The sequence below is a fragment of the Rhinatrema bivittatum genome, chromosome 14, assembly GCF_901001135.1.
Source record: "Rhinatrema bivittatum chromosome 14, aRhiBiv1.1, whole genome shotgun sequence".
Classification (NCBI taxonomy): Eukaryota; Metazoa; Chordata; class Amphibia; order Gymnophiona; family Rhinatrematidae; genus Rhinatrema; species Rhinatrema bivittatum.
The window spans coordinates 6,629,183-6,654,935 of record NC_042628.1 but is presented as its reverse complement, the minus strand read 5'-3'; the positions used below and the strand labels follow the sequence as shown (position 1 = coordinate 6,654,935).

The 25,753-nt window shown below is 45.8% G+C and overlaps 1 protein-coding gene and 1 non-coding gene across 2 annotated transcripts in view; one reads left to right on the top strand and one right to left on the bottom strand.

Moving 5' to 3' along the window:
• Positions 1-25,753, top strand: part of MYO15A (myosin XVA) — a 96,460-nt gene that overhangs the window by 9,534 nt on the left and 61,173 nt on the right. Inside the window, exons 6-22 of the mRNA XM_029577208.1 lie at positions 3,147-3,250; positions 8,872-8,935; positions 9,022-9,135; positions 10,497-10,658; positions 12,581-12,694; positions 13,487-13,545; positions 14,482-14,605; positions 18,335-18,430; positions 19,409-19,540; positions 20,024-20,149; positions 20,923-21,000; positions 22,001-22,155; positions 22,251-22,296; positions 23,063-23,187; positions 24,525-24,642; positions 24,937-25,112; positions 25,557-25,641. Of these exons, the coding sequence (XP_029433068.1) occupies positions 3,147-3,250; positions 8,872-8,935; positions 9,022-9,135; positions 10,497-10,658; positions 12,581-12,694; positions 13,487-13,545; positions 14,482-14,605; positions 18,335-18,430; positions 19,409-19,540; positions 20,024-20,149; positions 20,923-21,000; positions 22,001-22,155; positions 22,251-22,296; positions 23,063-23,187; positions 24,525-24,642; positions 24,937-25,112; positions 25,557-25,641 (1,878 nt within the window). The remainder of the gene's footprint in view (positions 1-3,146; positions 3,251-8,871; positions 8,936-9,021; positions 9,136-10,496; positions 10,659-12,580; positions 12,695-13,486; positions 13,546-14,481; positions 14,606-18,334; positions 18,431-19,408; positions 19,541-20,023; positions 20,150-20,922; positions 21,001-22,000; positions 22,156-22,250; positions 22,297-23,062; positions 23,188-24,524; positions 24,643-24,936; positions 25,113-25,556; positions 25,642-25,753) is intronic.
• TRNAS-CGA lies at positions 1,725-1,807 on the bottom strand. The gene has a single exon. It is a non-coding gene; the product is annotated as a tRNA-Ser (tRNA).

Below are 25,753 nucleotides of genomic sequence, written 5' to 3'. Positions count from 1 at the left end.
GTATGCTGTGCAGTACAGATACACATACTACTACTACTACTGCTACTATTAACCATTTCTATAGCACTGCTACACGAATGCTGTGCTGTACAGATACACAAGCTACTACTTCTACTACTACAATTAATCATTTCTATAACACTGCTAGACATATATTGAGCTATACATACACGCACTACTACTTCTACTTTTACTATTAATCATTTCTACAGCACTTCCAGATGTATGCTGTGCAGTACAGATACACATACTACTACTACTACTGCTACTATTAACCATTTCTATAGCACTGCTACACGAATGCTGTGCTGTACAGATACACAAGCTACTACTTCTACTACTACAATTAATCATTTCTATAACACTGCTAGACATATATTGAGCTATACATACACACACTACTACTTCTACTTTTACTATTAATCATTTCTACAGCACTTCCAGATGTATGCTGTGCAGTACAGATACACATACTACTACTACTACTACTGTTACTATTACTACTAATTTCTATAGCACTGTTAGATGTATGCTGTGCTGTACAGATACATGCTACTACTTCTACTGCTATTATTCCTATTATTGTGTAATACTCACCAGATGTGTGGACCCCTAGTGCTGGGGTGTGGTTGGCACTGCCTAATGAGCAAGCTCATTAGGTCCACACTGCCAGCTGTTGGAGAAGCCCTGTGGTGGGACCAGCTGGAGTTTCGCCTATACCAGTCTCTTCTCCCGCAGATTGAGCCCTTGGGTTCTGGAGGCTGGCAGGTCTTAGGTGCCTCCCTAGGGCAGATCAAGAGCAAAAGACCAGGTATAGGTCGGGGCAGGCGGCAGACAGCGGAAACAGAGAACAGGCCAGAGGTCAGGGCAGGCAACAGACACCAGAAACAGAGAACAGGCCAGAGGTCGAGGCAGGCAGCAGACAGCGGAAACAGAGAACAGGCCAGAGGTCAGGGCAGGCGGCAGACAAAGTGAAGTCGGTTTTAAAGCGAAGGATCAGGGCCAGGCATCAATCAAGGGAGGTCCGAATCCAAGCCAAGGTCAATTCCAGGAAGTCAAGCTGAGGACAGACAAGGAACAAAACAGACCCAACAAACAGGACTAGGCAACATGGCACAGAGAAGATGGGGGCAAGGCTCAGACAATGAGAAGGAAACAGTCAGGGCAAGGCAGGAATAACAGGGCAAGGTACAAGGAAAGGCAAGCACACATGAAGGAACACACACTGGTCCACAAGGGCACCGGGGGACTTCTTGCTGAGCAAGGAAAGGCGGACTGAAGAACCCTTATAAGGGCTAAGGCTGGTGATGCCATAAGAACATAAGAAATTGCCATACTGGGTCAGACCAAGGGTCCATCAAGCCCAGCATCCTGTTTCCAACAGTGGCCAATCCAGGCCATAAGAACCTGGCAAGTACCCAAGCCTGGAATCTCTCAATCCCTTGGGATCCTGCCCGGTACTTGTGACCTGGCTTGGCCACCGCTGGAAACAGGATCCTGGGATTGATGGACTTTTGGTCTTTACTCAGAATGGCAACTCAGTCTTTAACATTGCTCGGTGGCCCCTACATTCATGTTGCTGAGAGATACAAGATGACAGAGAGAATGTAGTCATGGCCAAGCGGTTAAGGCGATGGGCTAGAAACCCATTGGGGTCCTGTTATTATTAATGAAACCAGGAGACACATACAGGTAAGAGTGAACACTGCCCTGGTAGGAAGGAACGTAAGTCGGCAGAACTCGAACCTGCGAGGGGGGACCCCAATGGATTTCGAGTCCATCGCCGTAACCACTCGGCCACGAGCACAACGTCATCGTGGCCCTGTCCTGCCGAGGGCCCTTTAAGCTTCTCGGGTGTGCACACGCTTAGGGAAGGACGTGGGGAGCGGTGGCTGGCAGCGTTTCCTACCGCGTGGAGCAGTTCTCATGGGAGGCGGCATCTTGGCCGTGGGTCCTGCGTGGTGGTGTCAGGGGTAAATGTGGTGGCTTGTGGGGCCATCCCACGAGCCACCAGTCGTAACATTTTAATTATTTCTACAGCACTACTAGATGTATTCGGTGCTGTACAGACAGTCCCTGCTGCTTGGAGCTTACAATCTAATCAAGACACACAGACAAAGCAAAGAAAAGGTTTCCGGAGCTGTGTTTATTATAAAAATGATGAGGAAATACTTTGAATGCATGATTAGTGCAGCCACTCTGTTTGGAATAAAATGTTAGGATTAAATATTGTAGAGCAATATTTGCAATGGGATAGGAAGTCACGTGCCAATTGATTAGAGGGCAGGGGAGGGAGGGAGGGGACAGTGGAAATGTTAACATAGACCCTGCAATGGTGCAAATTGCCTCAGGATGGTTTTGCTTTACTAAGAAGGGTTAAATTAAAAGCAGAGATTTGAGGTGGGACCTGAATGCGGTACGAGAGGGAGCTGAGGATGGAGGGGCTGGTGTGGAAGCCCTAGCCTTGCTGCTGCTGCTCCTGATCGCCTCCCCTCTCTCTCTCTCTCTCTCTCTCTCTCCATGCATCCTGCGCTCTCCGTTGCAGACAGAGGTAGGAGTGTGTTGTGTGCACTGAACACTTTCCTGTCCCGGGCAGAATGACCCCCTGCATCTCTGTGCGGGGAGCAAGTCTGCTCTGTGGCCTTTTCCCAGTCACTGGTGCCCCCTGTATCTGAGGCACTGCTTGCAATGGACATTGTGTGTCCCAAGTAGAACCTGTGTTGTCAAATTCTGCTGTGACAAAACTCCCAGTCATGTGGAGAGGCAGCACTGCCTGAAACACAGGCTGATGGGACAAAGGGTAAGATTTCAGCTTCAGAAACACAAATGGCCAAAGCTTCTCGGTATTTATTATTTCCAAACATGGCATAATCTCTCTGCTATGTCATCATACTGGATCACCATTCAACCAGCTTCTAGGGGTCAGAGGGGAGTCAGGAACAATTTCATTTTACCTATTAAGAAAGAGCCTTTTCTGTCATCCCGTTAAGCCACCACAGGCAAATATTTAACCAAAGCCGAGAAGGTTGATTCCATGGACTGATGTCCTTTTTTTTCAGCCAGACTAAGTACCACATCTATGCATGGATCCTGCTGACATTTCATTCCTGCCTGTACCTTGAATAATTGCTGTCTCCACTGTGCAGATTCTTGAAGCGACACCGCTGCTGGAATCCTTTGGAAATGCCAAAACAGTGAGGAATGATAACTCCAGCAGGTTTGGGAAGTTTGTGGAAATCTTTCTGGAGGAGTAAGTAGTGAAGCCATGTGCGTGGAATATGCCGTGTTATTACAGATGTGCTAACCGCCCGCTCTCTGTGTTGGTTAGCAAAGCCCATCAGCTGGTTCAGTTTTCAGGATAACCAAAATATGTAAATGAACCATGCACCAGAGTCACTTCATGCAAAGCAGAGAGCGACTGAATCTGGGTAACGCTCTGCTGTGTGCACCCTTGACCATGAATAATGCATAGGAATCAAACTGTTTTCAATGGAAAGGTCATGATATGAAGATCCCAGGGGGCAGACGCAAGAACAATATTGGGAACTGGTTTTTCATGGAAAGAGTGGTGGATGCCTAGAATGCTCGGTGGAAACTCGCATGGTGACGGACATCAGATAGTTATGGGATAAACACAGGGCAATCCTTATTTGCAGAAGCACCACAAGCCATGGGGGTAGGCAGAGTGGAAGTTACAACTCTAACAGCAGTGGTAGGACTGCATTGGGCACTGGAGAGACCAGATGTTTTGGATGATGACTCTGCTAGATTTGGTGGCTGAATGGATTATTAGGAAAGGGACTTGGGTGGTAGATTTAGTGTTGGTCTTGTAAGGATCGTAGAGGAAGCCTGACATGACCTCCCAGTGGACGTAGTAGAAGGCGGTACTCTGAAACATACTGGGCATGCTTGGGAGTGCAGTGGTAGGAAACAGGTGAAAAAGGGGATGGGGAGCTGGTGTTGAGCTGAGTCTGGAAATTCATAGAATTGCAATTTGGCAAAATGGACGGGCCAATTTGATCTTTATCTGCTGCTACTTACTGTGTCTGACCTTCCTTTTCTTGACCTTCTGCCTATTCCCCTCCTCTTTCAGACATCCTCCCAGACATATCATAGGGCTTTCTTTGCGAATGTACAGCACCATTAATCACATACTGCGTCTAATGTTAAACTCTCTGTGAATCTTTACAAATGGAGGCCACAATACTATGTGTCAGCCTTCTCTTTTTCTAGCTACATCTTTCCATCTGATTTCCATCTGATTTCCATCTGATTTCCATCTGATTTCCATCTTCCACGGGGCTCCAGCGGTGAACTAGGCCTGCGCGATCGGCGCTGAAGCCCGTCGGGGTAAGGCCTCTTGTTCCGCTCACCCCGATCGGGCTCCCTCGCCGATCGCCGGCCCGTCGCTCCAGCATCCACTTACCTGAGAGACCGCGAGTCTCTGCCTCCAGCCAGCCGCCATCGGAGCTAAGTAACGCCGATCTCGCACAGCCTCGACCCGAAGCACGAGCCCTCGCCTCTAGCAGGCCCCCAGCAGAGCCGCGAGCCCTCGCCCCGGACCACCCACGAAAAAGTCGCGGCGGTGACGTCAGAGGCGCGACCGGCGGGCTATTTAAACCACCACTCTCCTGGCGCCGCGCGCCGGGCGTCGCGCGCACGAAGGAGCGCGACAAAGGGGCCTGCCCCTTTGTTTCGCCCCTTCGTTTCGAACATCGCTTCCCCGAGCTGCATCACACCAATACTGCACTAGAACTCATCCAGCATCCACTCATCATTCAATTCAACCCACTATCTCAGCATCCAACCAGCAGCCTCAGCATTCAACAGCCTCAGCATTCAACCCACTGTCTCAGCATTCAACAGCCTCAGCATTCAACCCACTGTCTCAGCATTCAACAGCCTCAGCATTCAACCCACTGTCTCAGCATTCAACAGCCTCAGCATTCAACCCACTGTCTCAGCATTCAACAGCCTCAGCATTCAACCCACTGTCTCAGCATTCAACAGCCTCAGCATTCAACCCACTGTCTCAGCATTCAACAGCCTCAGCATTCAACCCACTGTCTCAGCATTCAACAGCCTCAGCATTCAACCCACTGTCTCAGCATTCAACAGCCTCAGCATTCAACCCACTGTCTCAGCATTCAACAGCCTCAGCATTCAACAGCCTCAGCATTCAACCACCTCAGCATCCAACCAGCCAATTCAGCAGTCAACCAACAGCCTCAGCATTCATCTAGCAAAAGATTACACAACCAAACATATCATTCAGACCTCCTTAAAGAACATTTCCACAATCTATTACCGCCATAACGTCATAGGACACCTGATTCTGACTACACCATCAAAGTCATCTCCCTCATACAACCATGTTGCAAGGACACCCAATACATATATTACATCACTACTCCTTCTCCAAGATGAAGCCTACACTAAGATATCAACCTATAACCCGTAGAAATCTAACTCCGGTAATGATCTCACCAGTCACACAATTACTTGGTTTGGCTCTATTCACCTTATCACTCTTCAATGCCCAATCAATCACAAAAAAAACCCACATCCTTAATGACCACCTGCTAGATACTAAACCAGACATCTGTGCCATCACAGAGACCTGGTTAAAATCCTCAGACACAGTCCTAATAAATCAATTGCCTACACAAACATATGATGTCTTCTCCTTACCCAGAAAGAAAAAGAAAGGAGGAGGTCTCCTTATAGCTGCAAAAAAACTTTTTAACCTCAAGCAACAACCTATCTATACTATACCCAAACTTGAGGTAGGCTTATTCAAATCGAAGTCACTTCAAATCCTACTCACCTATGCACCTCCTGGACTTTTAGATCAAGATGCCTCTCCCATGATAGAGGTTATAGCCAAATACCTAAAACTAGACTCTCCTGCCATAATCATTGGAGATTTTAACCTCCACATTGATGCTAGTCCTCGATCGACCAACTGTGATGCTTTCCTATCAGCACTTTCGGACATGGGCTTCAAACAGCACATTAACCAACCAACACATAAAGCGGGTCACACTCTTGATCTTATCTTCACAAATTCTAATCTTTCCCCACTCTCACCCCCCTTATGCCTTCCAGTCCCATGGTCAGATCATTTTATGATCAACTCCACCTTCAGGTCATTGACAGGATTGACCACACCTCATCAGCCTACAACTCTATACTACAGGAAAACTTGTTCTTCAGAAGATCTTGGCAAATCCCTGATCAGAAATCTCCCAAACTTGGATCTTTCAAATCCCAATTCAGCTATCACCTCATGGCAAAACATCACTGAAATGATAGCTAACGAACTATGCCCAATGTCAAAAAAAATTATAAACCCCTCCCATAAAAATAAGCAACCGTGGTTCTCTAATGAACTCCGCACTCAGAAGCAAAATCTAAGACGGAAAGAAAAAGAATGGAGGAAGAACTCTAATCCCCTCACTCTTTCCATATACAAAACTACTCTCCACCAGTACAGATCAGCAATACTTCGAACAAAAAGAGATTTCTATGCTCACCGCATCCACGATATGCTGTATGATGCGAGGGGCCCTCTTCTCCTATGTTTCGGAACTGACCAAAACAGCTCTTCCTAACATCCCTGACGATACAGCTCAATCAAAGGCCAATGACCTGGCCTTATTCTTTCAAAATAAAATCACCAATACCCTGGCCAGATTACCTGTCAACACAAATCCTACTCTTCCGGACACAGTTCTCCTACCAAACTCAGACATAAGATTGGATTCCTTTGATTCAACCCACACCTTAGAGGTAGAATCGCTGATAAAAAGAATGAAACCTTCGACCCACCCACTGGACCAAATACCCTCCAAGTTACTGATCCTCATCCCAGAATACATATCCAAATATCTAGCTGATATCATCAATTGTTCCCTTACACAAGGAACATTCCCGGACGCACTCAAATTGGCCACGCTCAAACCCATACTCAAAAAATCCAACCTGGACCCGGAAGACCTCAACAATTACCGTCCCATATCAAATCTCCCATTTGTATCTAAGATCATGGAGAAAATTGTAAATAAGCAACTTTCAAATTACCTAGAAGACCACAATATACTTCACACGTCACAATATGGTTTCCGAAAAGAACACAATACGGAAACCCTCCTCACCTCCCTCCTGGATCAACTATATATTGGTTTTGATAAAGGACAGTCATTTCTCTTAGCCCTCCTCGACATCTCTGCGGCTTTTGATACGGTAAATCACAACATCCTCCTAAACCGACTCTCAGACATAGGAATTACAGGCTCAGCCCTCAGATGGTTCGAATCTTTCCTCAGTAATAGAGGCTATAAGGTAAAAATTAAAAACATGGAATCACCTCATACTAATGCTCCTTTTGGCGTCCCCCAGGGCTCCTCCCTATCACCCACCCTGTTTAATATCTACATTCTCCCCCTCTGCCACCTACTTTCAAACCTCAAACTCAAATTTTATATTTACGCAGATGACCTTCAAATTTTAATCCCTATATCCAAATCATTGGACTCAACACTCAAGTTATGGAACGCTCATCTACAAACTATAAACCACTACTTATCCAGCCTCAACCTTGTGCTCAACACTTCTAAAACCGAACTCTTACTAATTACTCCAGAAGGTAGTCCCATACTTCTCCAATCACAAAATATTCCACATATATCACACGCCAGAGATCTTGGAGTCTTAATCGACAGTCACCTTAACCTAAAGCATTTTATAAAACACACTACTAAGGAGTGCTTTTACAAGTTACAAGTACTCAAAAAACTCAAACCGCTCCTATTCCACAACGATTTCAGATCCGTCCTCCAAGCCATTCTGTTCTCTAAGATCGACTATTGCAACTCCATCCTGCATGGTCTTCCAGCCTCTACCATTAAACCGCTCCAGCTGCTACAAAATGCAGCGGCAAGGATTTTGACAAATACCAATCGGAGAGAGCATATTTCTCCTATTCTAAAAGATCTCCACTGGCTCCCAGTAAACTTCCGGATCCTCCATAAATCTCTCACAATCATTCATAAAAATATCCACCATCAAACCCCGCTTGATCTGTCTCATCCTCTCAGACTGCACTCGACAGCCAGGCCTTTAAGGGATGCTTACAAGGGATCTTTACACGTTCCTACAATCAAATTAGTGCACCACGCAAACATCAGAGACCGGTCATTCTCTACAGCAGGCCCTTCCATGTGGAACGCCATGCCTCCGGACCTCAGACTGGAGACTTGTCTAACAACTTTTAAAAAGAAACTAAAGACATGGCTGTTCAGCCAAGCCTTCCCCACCACAAACTCCATTGCCTGATCTAGAATTGTTCACCACACATCTCTGTAAACAAAACTTTTCCAAATTTCTCATGCCTAATATCCATTAAAGAGAGGTTGGCTCCTAGCCCCCTCCACTGTATATAGTATTTATTCTATTTTATTGCACTTTATATATTTATTGCTCCGTTCACCCCTTCTTTATTTTCCTACTCCAAGTTAAGGCTTCCTTGTTATAATGTAACTGTATGCTCTGTATCTCTTGTTGATTGGTTAATTGTATATTCTACTTAGTTCATTGTAAACCGAATTGATTTGATTTGTATCAAGAAATTCGGTATATAAAAGCCTTAATAAAATAAATAAATAAATAAATAAATTGTCTATCGGTCATTCTGTCTATATGTCCCTATCTGATATCTCACTCATTATACTTGTATACAATATCTGCCTGACTATCTTCTTCTTTCTGTCTGTCCCCCATGTCATACCCATCTCTTGTATGAGGTTATTCAACATCCATCTGTTCTGCAGAGCCCAGAACTCACTATTTGGACACTTCTGTCTCTCCCAGGGGTGTGATCTGTGGTGCCATAACTTCACAATATCTTCTGGAAAAATCACGAATCGTTTTCCAGGTCAGTCCAGAACTCTTGCACGGCTTTCTCCCTGTATGGCAGAGAAAATAAAAGAGTCCTTGATAGGCCTTTCCTTCTCATTCTAGGCCAAAAATGAACGAAACTATCACGTCTTCTATGAGATGCTGGCTGGCCTCCCTTCCCAGCAGAAAGAGCTCTTCTGCCTCCAGGACGCAGAGACCTACTACTACCTGAACCAGGTGCTGTAGCAGGGCCCAGATGTGAGGGGCATGCCGGCTACCTGGCTACTAAATCACTGGCCAGCTGCCAAACTTCCCAGCTTGTTCTGGAGACCGCAGAATCGGGCATATCCCATGTTTGTCATTAGGGGTGGATAACTTAACAAACTCTGCACGAATGTCCGCCTGGTTCAGGGAAATTGTACAAACCTTACTTGACATTGGCTTGTAAGTATTTGTGGAAGCTCTTGATGAGCAGCACAGTTTGACCTGCTCGGACCTAACCCTTCCCCACAGGACAGGATTACGTCTCGGCTCCCAGAAGGTTAATCTGAATATAAATATCAATATTCATGGAATGCACAAGTCAGGGCCTAGACGGTGACAAACCTTTCAGACTGTTTGCAGGCTCGAGCCACTGAAATCTGAGATCTGATTTGAAAGACAAATTATTCACCCCCTCCTTTCTTCTTCTAAAGCTGACTGGGACCGAGCCTTTAGGTTCCCAGCAACCGTACGCTAACTCCAACAGAGCTCCTTGAAAATGATTTGATTTCTCTGTAGCACCAACGGCGTGCACTGCTGGGTACGAGGTAGCTACAAACATCCAGACAGAGACAGGGTGCCATGAATAATCAACCCATGTCGCACAAGCACAACAAATAAAGGAGTTCCCTTCCCCGGTGAGCTTACAATCCAGTGGGAAGAAAGGAAACTATACAAGAGATATGAGGCCAAGACTGGCGTGGTGGTAGACTGAGGTTTTATATGGGGACAGGTGGAGGAGAAACGGGGGGTCCGGTATACTGTAAGTGAGCTCCAGACGTAGGGGACAGGAACAAAAAAAGGCTTAGAGGGCTTCCGACTGAGGTCCTCTGCCCCTTAAGGTTGATCAGAGCTGGGATTCCCGGTCATCGTGCAAGGTGTTCAGATTCAGGGCCCGTGGGGGAATCCCTGGATGATTGTGTGGGTTACAGATCTGTAGAGTAATCCCTACAGTTGTGAGTAAAAGCCGCTGCTACCAGATCCCATCCCCTATTCTGACCGAGCTGGAAAGCCATAGAAACGCTGCTGAGTCAGGAAAAAGAAAAGAAAGAGACAGGCAGGATTAGCAGAAACAGACGCTGAGTAAGTTTGCAGCGGTCAGCAAATCAGTGGCAGCTTACCAGGTAGAGAAGGTGAGTGCACCATAGGTGCCAGGTAGGCTCATAAATCCCGAGGAGCTGGCAGAGAATGAGTGCAGGACAGAGCGAGGAAGCACTGGGCTTTTAGCAAACCTTGCTTATCTCTGGGTCTCCGAAGTCCTCTGCGGGTCCCCGATCGCTGGCCACTCTACATTGCCAACAGTAAAGCATGAGCCCTTCTGTCCACTCTCGGTGCAGGGGGAAAACTGTGATATTCCTGGGAAGAGTGACGCTGAGGATTTCCGACGGCTGCTGAGTGCGATGGAGATCCTGAACTTCAGCGCGGAGGACCAGAACAGCATCTTCCGAATCCTGTCTTCCATCCTCCACCTGGGCAACATCTACTTTGAGAAATATGAGGTACTCGCCAATGGGAGGGGACGGTGGGAAGGTATCGGCAACGGATACGGTGTCATAGGAAGGGAAAATAGGCAGAACTAGGTTGGCTGGCAGCCTTTACCTGCCATCTTGATGTAGGTGGCACAAAAACTGGCATTTATTGATCTTACTGACCATTTTTACGATGTCAATACAAAACATTTCTTATATGTGAGTTATATCTGAATTTATTCAACAGCCGTGTGACTTACATTCACGTGGTGTCTACCAAGACTAGTTCTTGTTGTCCACATATTGATCTTTACTCAAGGAACGCAAGTGAAGAAACAGCTCCACATCTAATATCACACATGGCAACACATAAACCCTCGACAATATAGGGCCATTTCCTATGACAACGTTTCTGGAAGCTTCCTTTCCAGCTCCATATATTGAGCTTTACTATTAATCTTCTAGACAGATTTTTGCTTCCATTTTTCAGAGTCATAAGGGAAAGGGTAGAGCAGTAGAGGAGGAGGTGTTGGGTGTCTCAGACGGGATAATAAGGGAGATAGGACATAGGAAATGGTAGGAGGAGTCATGGGCATTGGAGTGGAACATAGGGAAATTAGAAATAGAGGGACATAGAATATGGCAGCATTTAAAGGTCAGAAGATTCTTCTACTCTGCCCATTTTATTTCCTGCTACAGAGTTGACCTATGGCTTTCCCTTCAGTTCTTTGCAATAAGGGATCTTCTGTGCTTATCCCAAGCTTTCTTGAATTCTGTTCCCGTTTTTGTGTCTACTAACTCCCCTGAAAGGCCGTTCCAGGCGTCCACCGTATATTACATGAAGAAATATTTTCTAATGTTACTCCCGAGTCTATCACCTTTGCACCCCAGACCGTGATCCTTTCTTCTAGATCTTCCTTTCCATGGAAAATACCTTGCGTTTTAAGATAATTAGCATCTACCCACCTTCCCTTTATTTTGGGGACTTTTTGTGTCCAGTTTCTCCATTTTAGCTCACACCATTAATGAGTGTGGACGGAAACGTTTCCTTCTGCATAGTCTCTCCAGAATTGTCCACAAGGATGGGTTTTGATCATTTTCTTGTAGACTTTCCAGTAATCCGTCTTGCTTGGTGTTATGGCTTCATGTCCTTTTCTGTATTCCGATCATTTTCCCATGAATTCCTAGGCAGCCGAATAATATTAGAAGACAATCTGATGATCTTTTCATATAGATGAGGGCAATGGACAGATCGTATTGGCTGTGAGGCAGATATTCAAAGTGCCACTAACTGGATATTGAGATGCAGCCAACTGGCTAAAGCTGTGACTAAATTTCCAGTCGAATCCAATAGCACCAAACTCGCTCAGTTCGATATAGGGCAACCATTTGTGCAGACAGAATTGGCTAGTGCTGAATATAGTGCTGACTGGTTAAGTCTGACAATCACTCTGGGCGTGACCCGACTCAGATCTTTTTGACTGGCTAAATCTGCAAGCGCGGCGACTTTGTTTAAACCGGGCAGTACAGGGCTTTTTATCCAGTTACATTTTTGTGTTTAAAACTGATTTTAACCACACAAATCTTTTGAATATTGACCACTGTATGTACAAAATGAGTGGTTTGGTTTTTTTAAACATAATTACTGTGCTTCACTAGGATAGTAAGTCCTCAACCTCTGTAACAGCCAGGCACTATAACACCAGACCAGTCTGGGCTACGTCGGGTCCCATTTTAACGCATATTAGGATTTAGGTTGTTTTGTTTATTTATTTATATCTTTTGTAATAACATCAAACAACCCAAATCCTTTCAAGTTGTGGTTATTTGTTGAGGCAAGAAGGTAATTCTTTGGAAAGGAGTTCAGTTATTACGGGGTAATCTGTTATGGGAGTTTGTTCAGTGTTTGGAGGCATTTCCTGGGCCTGAAAAGGTGCTTCTGGTCTCTACAGACAGATTCCCAGGAAGTGGCTTCAGTGGTGAGTGCAAGAGAGATCCGTGTGGTATCTGAGCTCCTACAGATCTCCCCAGAGGGGCTGCAGAAGGCAGTCACCTACAAAGTCACAGTAAGTAATCTGATCTCATCTAGAGATGAGGACTTTGAAGTAATCGGAAAAAAAATCGAGTTTTTATTTATTTTATTTATTTAAAAACTTTTCTATACCGTCGTTTAGTCATGCACCATCACAACGGTTTACAGGGAGGCACGTATATTCATGATTGGGTAAAAATCTCTAACAAAGTGCCAATAACATTTCGGGTTACATGTTTTACTAATAAAATTAAATGATAGGTGACATGGATCTTGTCCATTTATATGGTTACGGGGGTAACCATACAATTATTGTACTTTATACTGAATTTCTATATTCTTAGTAGTTAAGTAGGAGAAAGTAATAAAATATGCAAAAATGCATCTGGTGACTTGGTGCTGTGTGTTGACGTTCATTTGCCTGTTCGTTTATATTTCTTATTTCTTATTCTCCGTTCTCACTGTAAAATGCTTTTTTGCAAAGCCAAGTTTTTAAACTTTTTTTGAAGAGTTTTAAATCTCTCTGTAATCTTGTTTTGAGTGGCATTGTGTTCCATAGTATTGGACCGGCTAAGGATAGTGCCCAACCTGAGAATTACCCAGAAAGGATGTCATCCATGATCTTCTGGGACCACGCTAGTCCCTTTTTCAGTGGCCCATGAGGCTGCTCCTATCCTGAAGGCACTGCTGGCTCAGACACAGGGGTAAAATTCGGGGAAACCCTGCCGGAGCTAGCAGCACTGCGAGGGAGGCAGAAATCGGGCAGGAGAAACAGTAAAGCCGCCCCACCCCGGGCAGCGCTGATTCTTATTTCTGCTCTTTGCAGGAAACGATGAGAGAGAAGATCTTCACCCCCTTGACTGTGGAGAGCGCTGTGGATGCCAGGTGAGCCACGCTGGAAGCAGACGGTAGATAAGGAGGGGCCCACAAGGAGTTTATATATATATATATTTATTTATTTATTTATTTATAGAACTTTACAGTAATCTTCAAGAACAAAATCTTGATATAGACTGACCAGAAAACAATGTAATAAAGTGAAATTCTGTAACACCATGGAATAAAAGAAAGATAGATCAAAGCGTCTTATAGTCCAGGATATGGGGGAAATTCAGTACAACGTAGAAATAATTTCTCACATGGAGGTTCACGTTAAACATCTGAGGCAGGCAGGGGCACAAAGCAAGACCGATTTTAATAAGCTGCGCCCATAGAGAAGGTGGTGGAGGGTCGCCCTCAGAAAGGAGGAGCGGGGAAAATGCTCCCTTCCCCTCATCGGGGGTGGAAGAGATCTGGAACCACCCCCCCACCCACCCATATCCTTCCCTCCCCCGGCCTGGCAATCAGCCCATAACAGCAAAGGGCCTGGGAGACCCTCCCGCCGTGACAGGCCCAGCCACACCCGGGCCCCTCCTGCTGCACAGGATCCGTGCGAGGGGCCTGGGAGCACCTGAGGCTCCCGGGCCCTGTGAATTGTTCTGCAGTAGCCGCTGCTGCGGGCCAGCGCCCTGCGAGGGAGCAAGGCAGCCTGCGATGAAAATTTAGCACCAGAGGCGCTTGCCTAGGTTGTGCGTGAGTAAATCTGGACTCGGTGCAGAGCACACACGGGGATTTCAAAATGCCGTAATACAGTGCCACTTCCCGCCCGCTAGTTAGGGGAGCAGAAGTTACAGGCTGGGGAATTTACCCCCCTGACAGCTGCTGAGAAAATCCCTGTGAAAAAGACCCACCCCAGGGATCAGGCTGTGACATTATGGTTATAACCTGACGCCCTGGCTCTTCCACCCTGCCCGATCCCTTAATCTCTCTCTTCCCTTCCAGAGATGCTATTGCCAAGATCCTGTATTCCTTGCTCTTCAGCTGGCTCACGGACAGGATTAACAAGCTGGTCTATCCCAAGCATGACGCCTTCTCCATTGCAATTCTGGACATCTATGGCTTTGAGGTGAGGGGGGCCTGGCAGTCCCCACCTGGAGTGCATCTTTTCTTTGCACAGCCCTGCAGAAGATTGCTAATCCACTAGGAGGGCACGTTAAAGCTATTTACTAGGGATTTGCATTTGTTTTAAAATGCATGGTAATCCAAGCCAAATCAGGCAATTTATTTGGCACAATCCCCCTGAAAATCCCCCAAGTTTTCGGGTTCTTTTAAGAAAATGGTGCACAGTATTCGCAAATAGCGAGTGCCATTTTCCAAAACAAATATAAACAAAAAAAATGAAAAATGCCCACGAAACAGAAAAACGAATAAAAAATTATCTGAAAATAAAAAATGTGAACTGAAACAAAAAACCTTTCCCTGCACATCCTTACAATTTACATGGGTAATTAGTGATTTATTACTAATAAATATTTCCATAGCGCTGCACGACATACGCAGCGCTGTACAAACACACAAAAAGACAGTCCCTGCTCCATAGAGCTTACAATCTAATAAGACAAACATTCAGGACAAGCGGCTTGGGGTATAAAGCGAGGCAATGGTTAAAAAGAAAAGAAAGTTACTTAACAAGACTAGAAGCGGACAATCAGTCATAGGACTGAAAAGCAGTTTCAGAAAGGTGGGTCCTTAGATGGGGATTTAAACTTGGCGAGAGAGGGAGCAGGACATGATTCACATGGGTAAATAGTGATTTATGGGTGTAATTTGGCTGTCAGAAAATTGCTGTCCCTCAGTGTGGCTAAAAGGACATGCGGTGGTCCATATTCAGAAGTCATTTAGGTCTAAAGATATCCGGGTAAATAACGAGTTATCCCGGATAACTTTAGGCCTAACTGGGCATAATCAATCAATACCTGCTTAGGGTTAAAGTTACGCAGCCGGATAACTTTCAACAAGTATTTTCAGCGGGACGTTTATTTTATTTATTTATTTATACATTTTTATATACCGGCATTAGATCAGAGATGTCACAACGGTTTACAGATAATGTAAAGGAAATAAGCAGGGGGGGTGCTTATTTCTGACAGTGACCATATTTTTAACAATGAAAATAATGAAACAAGGATTCTTGCGTATTTCCTAAGGGTCAACTTAATTAACAAGAACTAAAAATTGGAAATTATAAATTAAACATTAAATGTAAAAATTAAAAAATTAAGAGTTAAAAATTTAGATTCATATGAAAAAGACCACTAAAGTAGCTTTGTGAGACTTGAGATCCAACAACGAAAACGTAACATAATAAGCATAATCAGCATTGGAGGCAGAGAATATGCGTAACAAGGGTCAGACGGGAAGGTGGTGGGGATGGGATCATTGGGGAAGGCTTGTCGGAAGAGCCAGGTTTTTAGGAGGTTTTTGAAGAGCTGGGTTGAGGGTTCTGATCTGAGTTGTGCTGGAAGGTTGTTCCAAAGTGAGGGTCCGGCTATGGACAGTGGGCGTTCTCTTGTTGTGGATAGCTGTGCTTCTTTCGGGGTGGGGATGTGAAGAAGACCAGGGTTAGAGGATGGGAGGTTTCGTTTCGGTGTGTGGTATCGTAGGGGTGTGTTTAACCAATTTAATTTGTCATTGTGGAGTGACTTGTGGATGAGGGATAGGACTTTGTGTTGTATTCGGAAGTTGATGGGTAGCCAGTGCAGGTCCTTGAGGATTGGAGAGATGTGGTCCGATTTCTTTCTGTTTGTCAGGGATCTGGCTGCTGCATTTTGTAGAAGCTGCAGCGGTCTGATCGTGGCAGCAGGGAGGCCGAGCAGAAGGGAGTTGCAGTAGTCAAGCTTTGAGAAGAGTAAGGTCTGGAGAATGGCTCTGTAGTCGTGTGGGAAGAGGAGCGGGTTGAGTCTTTTGAGGGTCTGGAGTTTGAAGAATCCATCTTTGATGGTGGTGTTGATGTGCTTTTTGAGGTTGATTTCTGTATCCAGAGTGACTCCCAGGTTTCTGGCTGAAAGGGTTAGTTGTTGGTTAAGGAGGGGTAGTTGTGCTTTGATGTTTAAGGTTGCGGGTGGCGTTGTTGGTGATATTTATTTATTTATTTATTTATTTATTTAAAAGTATTTATATACCGTTTTTAAAATGTACATTTTATCAAAACGGTTTACAAAAAATAATATAAAATAAAAGAGGTTAGAAAATAAATTAAAATGAATAAAAGTTACACAAATTGGGATATAAACAATAGAACAAAGAATTTATATTTAAAAATAAAAATCTTAATAGAAAGAAGAGGTTGTGCCATCAAACGCCTTATGTAAGTAACGGGGGGGGGGGGGGGGGGGGGGGGAAGGGGAGAGGGGGTGAGTAAGTAATTGATTTTGTAAAGTTATAATGGGTTGCAGAGGAAAAATGCTATAAAAAGGAGGGGGGAGGAGGGGTTGCGTGATTATTATTGTGTATTTGATGAAGTATTGAATGCTAATTGAAACAGATATGTTGTCAGAGATTTTTTTTTTAAATGAAATGGATTAGTTAATAAACGGAGTGGATTCGGTAAAGAATTCCAGAGGGAGGGTCCAGCTACAGAGATCGCTCTCCTTCTGGTAAGGTCTAGTCTTGCCAGTTGTGGTGATGGGATGTCTAATAGATTTTGTGTTAGTGATCTTAAATGTCGACCGGGTTTATAGATGCGAAGCAGAGCAGAGCCAAGTGCAGGAAGAGTTGTGTATTAAACCATGAATGATAGTAAGTACTTTATATTTTATTCTGTATTTTATGGGTAGCCAGGGAAGGGATTGCAAAGTTGGTGTGATATGATTTGGAAGAGAGATACCAGCTAGGATGCGGGCTGCGCTGTTTTGAATTGTGGAGTCAGATAAACCTAGGTAGAGAGCATTACAATAATCTAGACCAGAGAAAATTAGTGACTGTAGAATAGTTCGGAAATCGTGACGAAAAAGTAGAGGACGGAGACGTTTTAAGAGTTGTAATTTGTAAAATGATTTTCTAGTCAGTGAGGAGATGTGTTGTTTCATTGAGATGTAGGATTTCAGTTTTTTTGTGGTTGAGTAAGAGTGGGCACCATCTCTGGGGTGGTTCCTGCATCTACTTCCTGCTCCTGGGTCTGCCGGGGGCATTCACAGCCTCCCCCCCCCCCCCCCCGAAGGGAAGGAATAGTGGTCACGGTGCAATAGTGACAGCTTCTGGACAGATTCAGGGTGCAGATGTACCTGGCTCTGAAAGGACTAGGGATCCCTTCCTCCTGAACAATGGACACTGGCATTTCCTGGTTAAAGCATATGCTCTAACCCGTTAAATTATTCGTATCATGTTATATTTATTCTACCTGCCTCTATCTTCCTTCCAGCTTGTCTTTAAGCCTCCAAGTTTTCCATACCTTGTTGATTGTAACTTTGACTTATTCCTTTTCCTTTGTTATCTATTATTTACCAGAATTGTTACCTCAGTTTTACCCTTTGTTAAAATGTAAACCGATCCGATATGGTTATCTACTATGAAGGTCGGTATAAAAAACTGCTAAATAAATAAATAAATAAATCAATCAATCAATCAATCAATCAATCAATCCCTGCCGTTTGGGGCCTAGAGAGTCAGGGGGTATAAAATGGAAGAAGCGCTGTTTCAGCTCAAGCAGACTAAATGTTAGAGTTATTGATTACTTTCCAGTGGGGAGTCATGGGAATCTGACAGCAGTAATTACCACAGCACGGGGCAGAACCTTTACCCACTGCCCTGACCCCCACAGTCTCTAACACTCCCTCTCCCCTTCCATTGTTTCTAGGACCTCAGCTTTAACAGCTTTGAGCAGCTCTGCATCAATTATGCAAACGAGTGTCTCCAGTTCTTTTTCAATAAAATTGTCTTTAAGGAGGAGCAGGTGAGTGTGACCTGATGCAGGGGCTTCCGACTGACAGCAGGGGGAGGGGGAAGGGAAAAGCAAATCGCGGCACAGGAAAAGGTGGTGGATGCATGGAGCGACTTCCTGGGGGGTAGTGATAGGCAGAAAGGGAGAGGAAAGCCACAGATCAGCTGGGGTCTGTGGTACTGCAGCAGGAATGGAGCTCGGGAGACCTGATGGACCTTGAGGTCCTTCTCTGCCATCTGCTTCTCTGTTTCCAAGCGATGAGAGAAGAAGTTGCTTGGTCTTGTCTATCCCATAATACTCTGGTTTGTACATCCCCCAGCCTTCATCCGCTCTCACCTATTCACCTAGTGCACAGTGCCTTGGCCCAAGTCAACCACAGCACTCCTACCACAGGCCAAGGCACCGTGCTATCCTCATGCACTTTCTCCTCGCACTGCCCCTCCTCTCCCCCGGGTGCTCTTAGCCAAGGCCTTCTCCCTCAGCAGCGGACCCAGAGGTGCTTGAGAGTGACCCTCATAATTCCCGACCCAGAAAGGGCCAAACCCATTAAATAGCTCCTGTAAAACTGACCTGAGCACCATGCATGCGTCACTTGGTTTCGTGCGCACTGTTGCACAAACTGGAGAGAGGAGTTCTTTGGGGAAGTCAGGGCAGTGTTGGAACTTGCATGCATACTCCGTGTGTACAAGCTACGTCCTCAACAGAGCGGGGGAGATTTTCTGCGGGCGAGTTTATGCACACCCTGCAGCTCTTACACATCGGAGCAGACTTATGCACACAAGTTCACTTTGAAAATTCAGGGTAAAGTCTACATAGAGAAGGTATGTGCTGACTTTACCCCATCACGCACAGTTATAAAATTACTTACCAAGAGTGCAGATGCTGCCCCTAAGCCCTGGTCGACCAGATCTGCTGATAGTGCATGCACACTGTGTCCATAGATCAGAAGAGCCATTGATTTTTACTTGTTGAAGGTATCTTCCATCACAGGAGGAGTACATACGAGAGCAGATTGACTGGCGGGAAATCACCTTCAGTGACAATCAGCCCTGCATTGATGTCATTTCCCAGAAGCCTCATGGCATTCTCAGGATATTAGATGACCAGAGCTGCTTTCCACAGGTGAGTCCTTCCCCGGTAGTTCACAGCCAGAGCTACAATTCTTAAGACGAATAAAGGACAAAGAAAAATGTAGCTTGCTTAGAACATAACAGTTTAGGTAGCTGGCATCTTCTCGTCTCCTCCAAGCTCCAGCTCAGCCTTGTCCTCTTTCTTTCCTAAGGGCTTTTACATGGGATTGCTAATTAATCTTCCCCGTTCAGCCATCCTTTCCCTTCAGTCTCTGTCCAGTTCCATTACTTCCCAACATCTTATCCCTTGTCCTTCTCTCCCCTAACACAGCATCGCTCTCCCTCCCCCTCATCCATCACTCGCTCTCTTCCCTCACATAGGAAAACTAATTCTTTACCCAGTGCCCTTTTATTCCAAACCTCTCCACTGATCAGCTCCCTGCTTGTGAATTTTACTGCAGTGCATTAAATGTACGACGGGCGGCAGGCAGCGATGCCGCGTGCGCATTCATTTTCCTTCTCTCACACCTAACAGGCGACAGACCATACGTTCCTCCAGAAGTGTCACTACCACCATGGCTCCAACGCACTCTACTCCAAGCCAAAGATGCCTCTCCCCGAGTTCACCATCAAGCATTATGCAGGCAAAGTTACATACCAGGTACTCGCTGCTGCTGCCTGCACGATCTCCACCTGGAAGGGTGACCTTCATGGTTCCTTGCTCAGTTGAAATGAGGGAGGTGTCAGGTTTCCTGTTTTCTAACCCCAGTGTAAATTTGTGCATCTTTACTGGGAACAGAGGTCCCCAAAAGAATAGAACAGACTAGTAAGACCTGAAAGCTGGTTCAAAGCAGCTCGCGTGACATAAAAGCTTTCACCTCAATAAATCTGTTAGTCTATAAGATAGGGTCAAGGGATCTAGCATACAGTAGCTGAGTTTAAAAGGGGTTCGGACAAGCTCCTAGAGGAAATGTCCATAAACAATTATTAGTCAGATAAACTTGGAGAAAGCCACACTGACCCCTGGGAAGGAGTAACTAGGAATGGATCAACTTTCTTGGATTGGCTGGGTACTTGGGATTTGAATTGAACACCGATGGAGAAAGGACCTCCATGGACCTTGGTCTGGCCCAACATGGCACACTTATGTTCTTCTGAGTCTAATTCATCAGCACCTGAGGTGATGAGGTCCTTGAAAGCTTATGCCTCAATAAATCTGTCTATAAGGTGCCACCAGCCTCTGTGTCTTCTTAAATTATGAATGTAAAACAGTGTTGCCTAGCAACAGTGCTCGGAGAAGGGGCATCTATGGTGGAAAAAGAGAAGCGTGGCAGTGCATTCAAATGAGAGTCAGGTATGCACCGCTCTCACAGGACCTGTGGACGTATCCTTTGGTCTCTAGACACATAACTTATGTCCCGTTGCCTTCTCTAGGTACACAAGTTCTTGGACAAAAATCATGACCAGGTTCGCCAAGACGTCCTGGATCTTTTTGTCAACAGCAAAACCAAGGTAAGCTTGTATGGGGAGGACATGATGGGGAGGGGGTGGTAATGATCCTGGAAATTAGAGTGAGGAGCAAAAAAGAGCAGGAGAAGATCTTTTTCACCGCCTCTTCTCTGTGAAGTGCAGGGGGGAAAATGATATAATCAGATCGGTATAAATTAACCCAAAGCTGATGCTGTTATTGATTTCCACCCGAGTTTAGTGCCGATGGCTCCTGTCATCTTCTCCATCTCAATGTGCTGCACAGAAGGAGTTAATTTAAGACTCCTTTGTAACTCAGCTCCGGGTAACCCTTAGTTAATGTTAATACAAAGAAACTCATTGCTCTTTTTCCAGGAGTCCTAACAATAGAAGGGCTTCCAGGGCGCTTCCACTCAAACTGAAGAGGTTCTAGAGAGAACGGAGGTGATCCTGTTTCATGAATCCCTCTGCCGCTGGGTGGAAATGACTCGCATGATGCAGCACTGGGGAACTGATCCCTGCCGTGCATCTTAATAGTGACTGACAAAAAATTATCCCCAGGATGCAGCATTTCAGTGGCTGGCTCTGGAGGAAAATGATGTCCAAGATGCCTTGCGGTGGTCAGCACTGTAGATGCAAAATGGAATGAGGGAGGGTAGAGTGTTTGTGACCTCATCCATCATTGTTCCATGCCCCTTGTAATACGCCTTGACCTGTTTCTTACCGAATGGTGGGGGCCTTAGGGCTAAGCTTGGGTAGTTTATAAATCTGGGATTAATACATGTTTTTCTTGTGAGTAAATACATAGGAAAGGTCTGACAGATTGGTGTATGCAGCAATCATTCTTGGCTTTCAAAGATTTCCGTGGGATTTTTGATTCTCTCCATTATTGTGATGTATGTTTACTGTGTATTGTGGTGAATATTATCCTATGTCAGTTATGATTGTGAAATCGTCATAAAATGGATTTGTATTTGCTGTGGGTAATAAAGAAGAGCCTCTACCAGTCCTGTTGGATAACTCTTCCTGGCTTCTTCCTTCCAAGCTGGTGGCCAACCTTTTCTTTGGCCACGCCCAGCAGCTTGCCCAGCAGAAGACCATGATGGGGAAGAACAGCACAGTCACCCGTCGCTACAAGCCACCCACCGTGGCCGCAAAGTTCCAGCAGTCCCTGCTGGAACTGATGGAGAAGATGGAGAGGTGAGAGAGGGGGACGTGGGCCCTGTTACGAGACCGAGCCACGAGGCTCAGCATGGATTGAGGAAAGCATTGCTAAGTGTCGGTCTCTTTCACAGGTGCAATCCTTTTTTTGTCCGCTGTATCAAACCGAACAACAAGAAGGTGAGAACCAGGGCTGGGCGGCTTGAATGCTTGGGAATATTCGGAGGAGTAGCAGACTGCCTCGACCCGTAGGGACAAGTCGGTGGTTAAGCGAAACGCGCTGTGGGCAATGTTTACAAGTGTGGGTTTTCCCTTTCTTTCTGCATTTACGGGAGCCTTCGTGGCACGTTAGGGGCTGTATTGTGAGGCAGCAGGCGTTCTCTCAGGGCAGACTCCATACTGAGTGGTGCGGTGAGCAGGTGGGTCATTCACTGGGACGTGCCTCTGAATATTCCCGGGTGACTTTAGGGCTCTGACTTACCCTCCTAAATTTATGCAGACTCCCTGGAACACCCTCCGCTCTCTCTCTCTCTCTTTGATTCTAAGCACAAAGTTACCCTTTTCAGTATCGCGCTCTGTAAATCAGCTGAAGCCGATTCGTTTATGCATTCGTTCTCCAATCTTACTTTTTAAAAAAATATCCAATGCTTTCAAGCGCTGGCCAAAGAATTATTAGGACAGTGACTGGGCTATAGGGATGGGAGGTATAAAATTGGAGAACACCTCGGTACATTTTGCTGGTCGGCGCAGTAAATTAGATAGTACTTAGGGTTATATGGTTTGTTTTCTGGATAAACTGAGGAAATGTTTAAACACCGATGCACGTACTAGTGGGCCAGCAGCAGTGTCATCCTTAGGCCTGAGATAAGAATTCCCTTCTGTCTGTAGATGATATGAGTGAGAAAGCCGCACGTAGTGAGAACTGCGTTTAATTTTCTTCTGTTAGGAGCCCAACCTTTTTGAGTCAGACGTGGTCATGAGCCAACTGAAATATTCTGGCATTCTGGAAACTATACGCATCCGGAAAGAGGGCTACCCCGTGCGCATGGCGTTCCAGGTTTTCCTCGACAGGTACTGTGGCTGAGGGAAGGAATCTCCAAGGGAAAAAAAACCAGGTCTCCTGAGTATTTGCATAAGAGTCAAGGACAAGGGGTGATTTTTAAACTTCTCGGGTAACTTGTAGGGCCACCCGATAGAGCCCGCAAGCCAATCTTCAAACTCCCCTTGGAACACTGTGGCCTGAGGTGCAAAGTCCACACGGTGAGGTCCATCCAAGGACCTCTCCATTCCCTGTGCTAAAAGTGCACGCGCTCCAGAAACTTTCCATCCCTAAGGCTGAGCTCCCTTCAGGGCAGAACCAAATTACTATGACACCTTTAGATGGGAGCAGGTCATGAGGGTGTCTGTCTTTAGCAGAGGAAAACGGGGGGATCATGGAGCAAATATCATGGGAGATCCTGCAAGCAGGCGGGATGTGGGTAAGGAGAGGACGTTTTCCTGTGTTTTACTGTTTTATTCTATTGTAACCTGCCTTATGAGTCCAGAGGACCATCCGCAGCGGCTGACAACATATTAAAACAGAATGCATAATTACAAAGATTAAATAAAATAAAACTGCAATTCATCAACACAATTCAAAGCAAATTAATCATAACAAAATAAGAACAAAACCCTTACAGTCAGCTTTCACTAGGGTAAGACTCAACTCAGATGCAATAAGGAAAGCACAACCCATAAACAAAATCTAACCTTAGGTCGTCTGCTTCCCTCCATTCCCCTTTCCTGTACTGCACCAGGCTGAGAGATCTTGGGAACTGGTAGCTAAAATGCGCTAAAAGTGCACATTAATCCGTGCTTTAACACTTCAGCACATTTAACGTGCAATAATGTGTTAAAAAGGCACATGAGCACAGACCTTTAGCACAAAAGCTATAATTTCATACATTAATGCAGATTTTTACATTAGTGCAAGCCACATTACATTTAAGGACCCTCGTTTAAAGTTTTTGTTTTATTTTGCCAATGATTTTCAGTGTTATTACAAAAACAGTCAGTGGAACAAATGACTTTGATATGACACACAGGAGAAAAATCAGTGGAAAAGTCATTTTTTCCCCTCAGATTTCTTTTTTATTCAGACATTGAAATTCCCAGGCAAAATAAAATATAAACTGAAAATGAAGGTCCCTAATTACATTTAAATGAGCTGATTAGCAAACTTTTTATAATTTAATGCAAAAATCTGTGTTAACGCTAAAATATCTGCATTGCCATTGCCGCTCATGAAGCGCCAACGCTGGCACTGAACGCACGAAAACGCGTTACCGCTGTTCAGTAAAAAAAAAAAAAAGCCAGGCGTGAGGCGTGCAGGTGCCGCCGGCTAAATCTTCTCATTCTCCGCTGTGCAGGTACAGGTGTGTGATGGGGCTGAAGCACAACATCCCTGCGGACGGGGAGAGCTGTGTCACCCTGCTGAAGAAGCTGTGCACGGTGACCCAGTCCAGCTACTGCACCGGAGTCAGCAAGGTACGCTGCATGCCTGCGTCTGTTACCTGAGGGCAGGGCTCGATGCATTACTCCCACCGTGAGATGCGGAGGGGCGAGCTCCGTGCACAGGTCGCGCCTGTGCCCTCTCAGCTCTCACGCCAGGCCTTTGTCCTAAGATCTTTCTCGGCGCGGGAAAGACTCGGGACCTGCTCCGCTGCGTATTAATGCTATGGAGTTATGAAAGAGAGGAGCGATACCTTCCGCGGGAGCGGTGAGGAGCCTCAGGTTGTGCATTCGCGTCTCATGGTATTCGTTTCCTGCTCCTCCCTGCAGCTGTTTCTGAAGGAGGAGGTGTACCACGTCCTGGAGAGCAAGCGAGATCGCGTCATGAATCTGGCCGCGGTCTCCCTCCAGCGCATCGCCCGCGGCTTCCTCGTGCGGAGACGCTATTTCTCCCTGCGACGGAAAATTATTCTCATTCAGGCCCAGGCAAGAGGATGCCTCGCCAGGTAGGAAAACCCTGGCGTTGAGTGGGGAATGTCTTCCACAGTCAGACCCAGGATGTCAGGGCCATGGCATTTTTCTATTAATGCAAGCAAAAGATTTCTGTAATGAAAAAAAAAAAAAGCGAAAGATGTAAACTATTCTGGACTGTAGCCTTTCGAAGCTGTGAGAAATGGCGGCTTTTTAATCCCAGAGCTGAGGGGACTCCCAGACATTGCACGGTGCCTGATGGGCCAGATCGGGGGATGCACGCACGCTGCTCCCCGTCACCGCAATGCTCGGGGGGGGAAAACAACCCGGGCCATTGCGAGGGGAAGGCGCGTGTGGCGTTGCAGCCCCGGTGGAAGCTGCAATCCTAGGAGGCCGGAGACGAGAAGCTGAAGGAGGGGTGGGTCCCGGAGGTTTGCACAGCTGCTTCGAAACTCGCTGTCCCGCTCCTTCCCCTGCAGGCGAAAGTACAAGAACCTGTGGAAGAGTCAGATGAAGGTGAGGGCCTTGGTGCACATGTACATCAACCGCAGGAGATACCTCAAGGTAAGGATCCAAGCCTGGCGAGAGCAATGTTCAAAGGAATCTGCCCAAACACCGAAGCAATCACTGGGGGGACGCTCCCTCCCCTTGGCGCGTTCTGTGCAGGCCGGGGAGG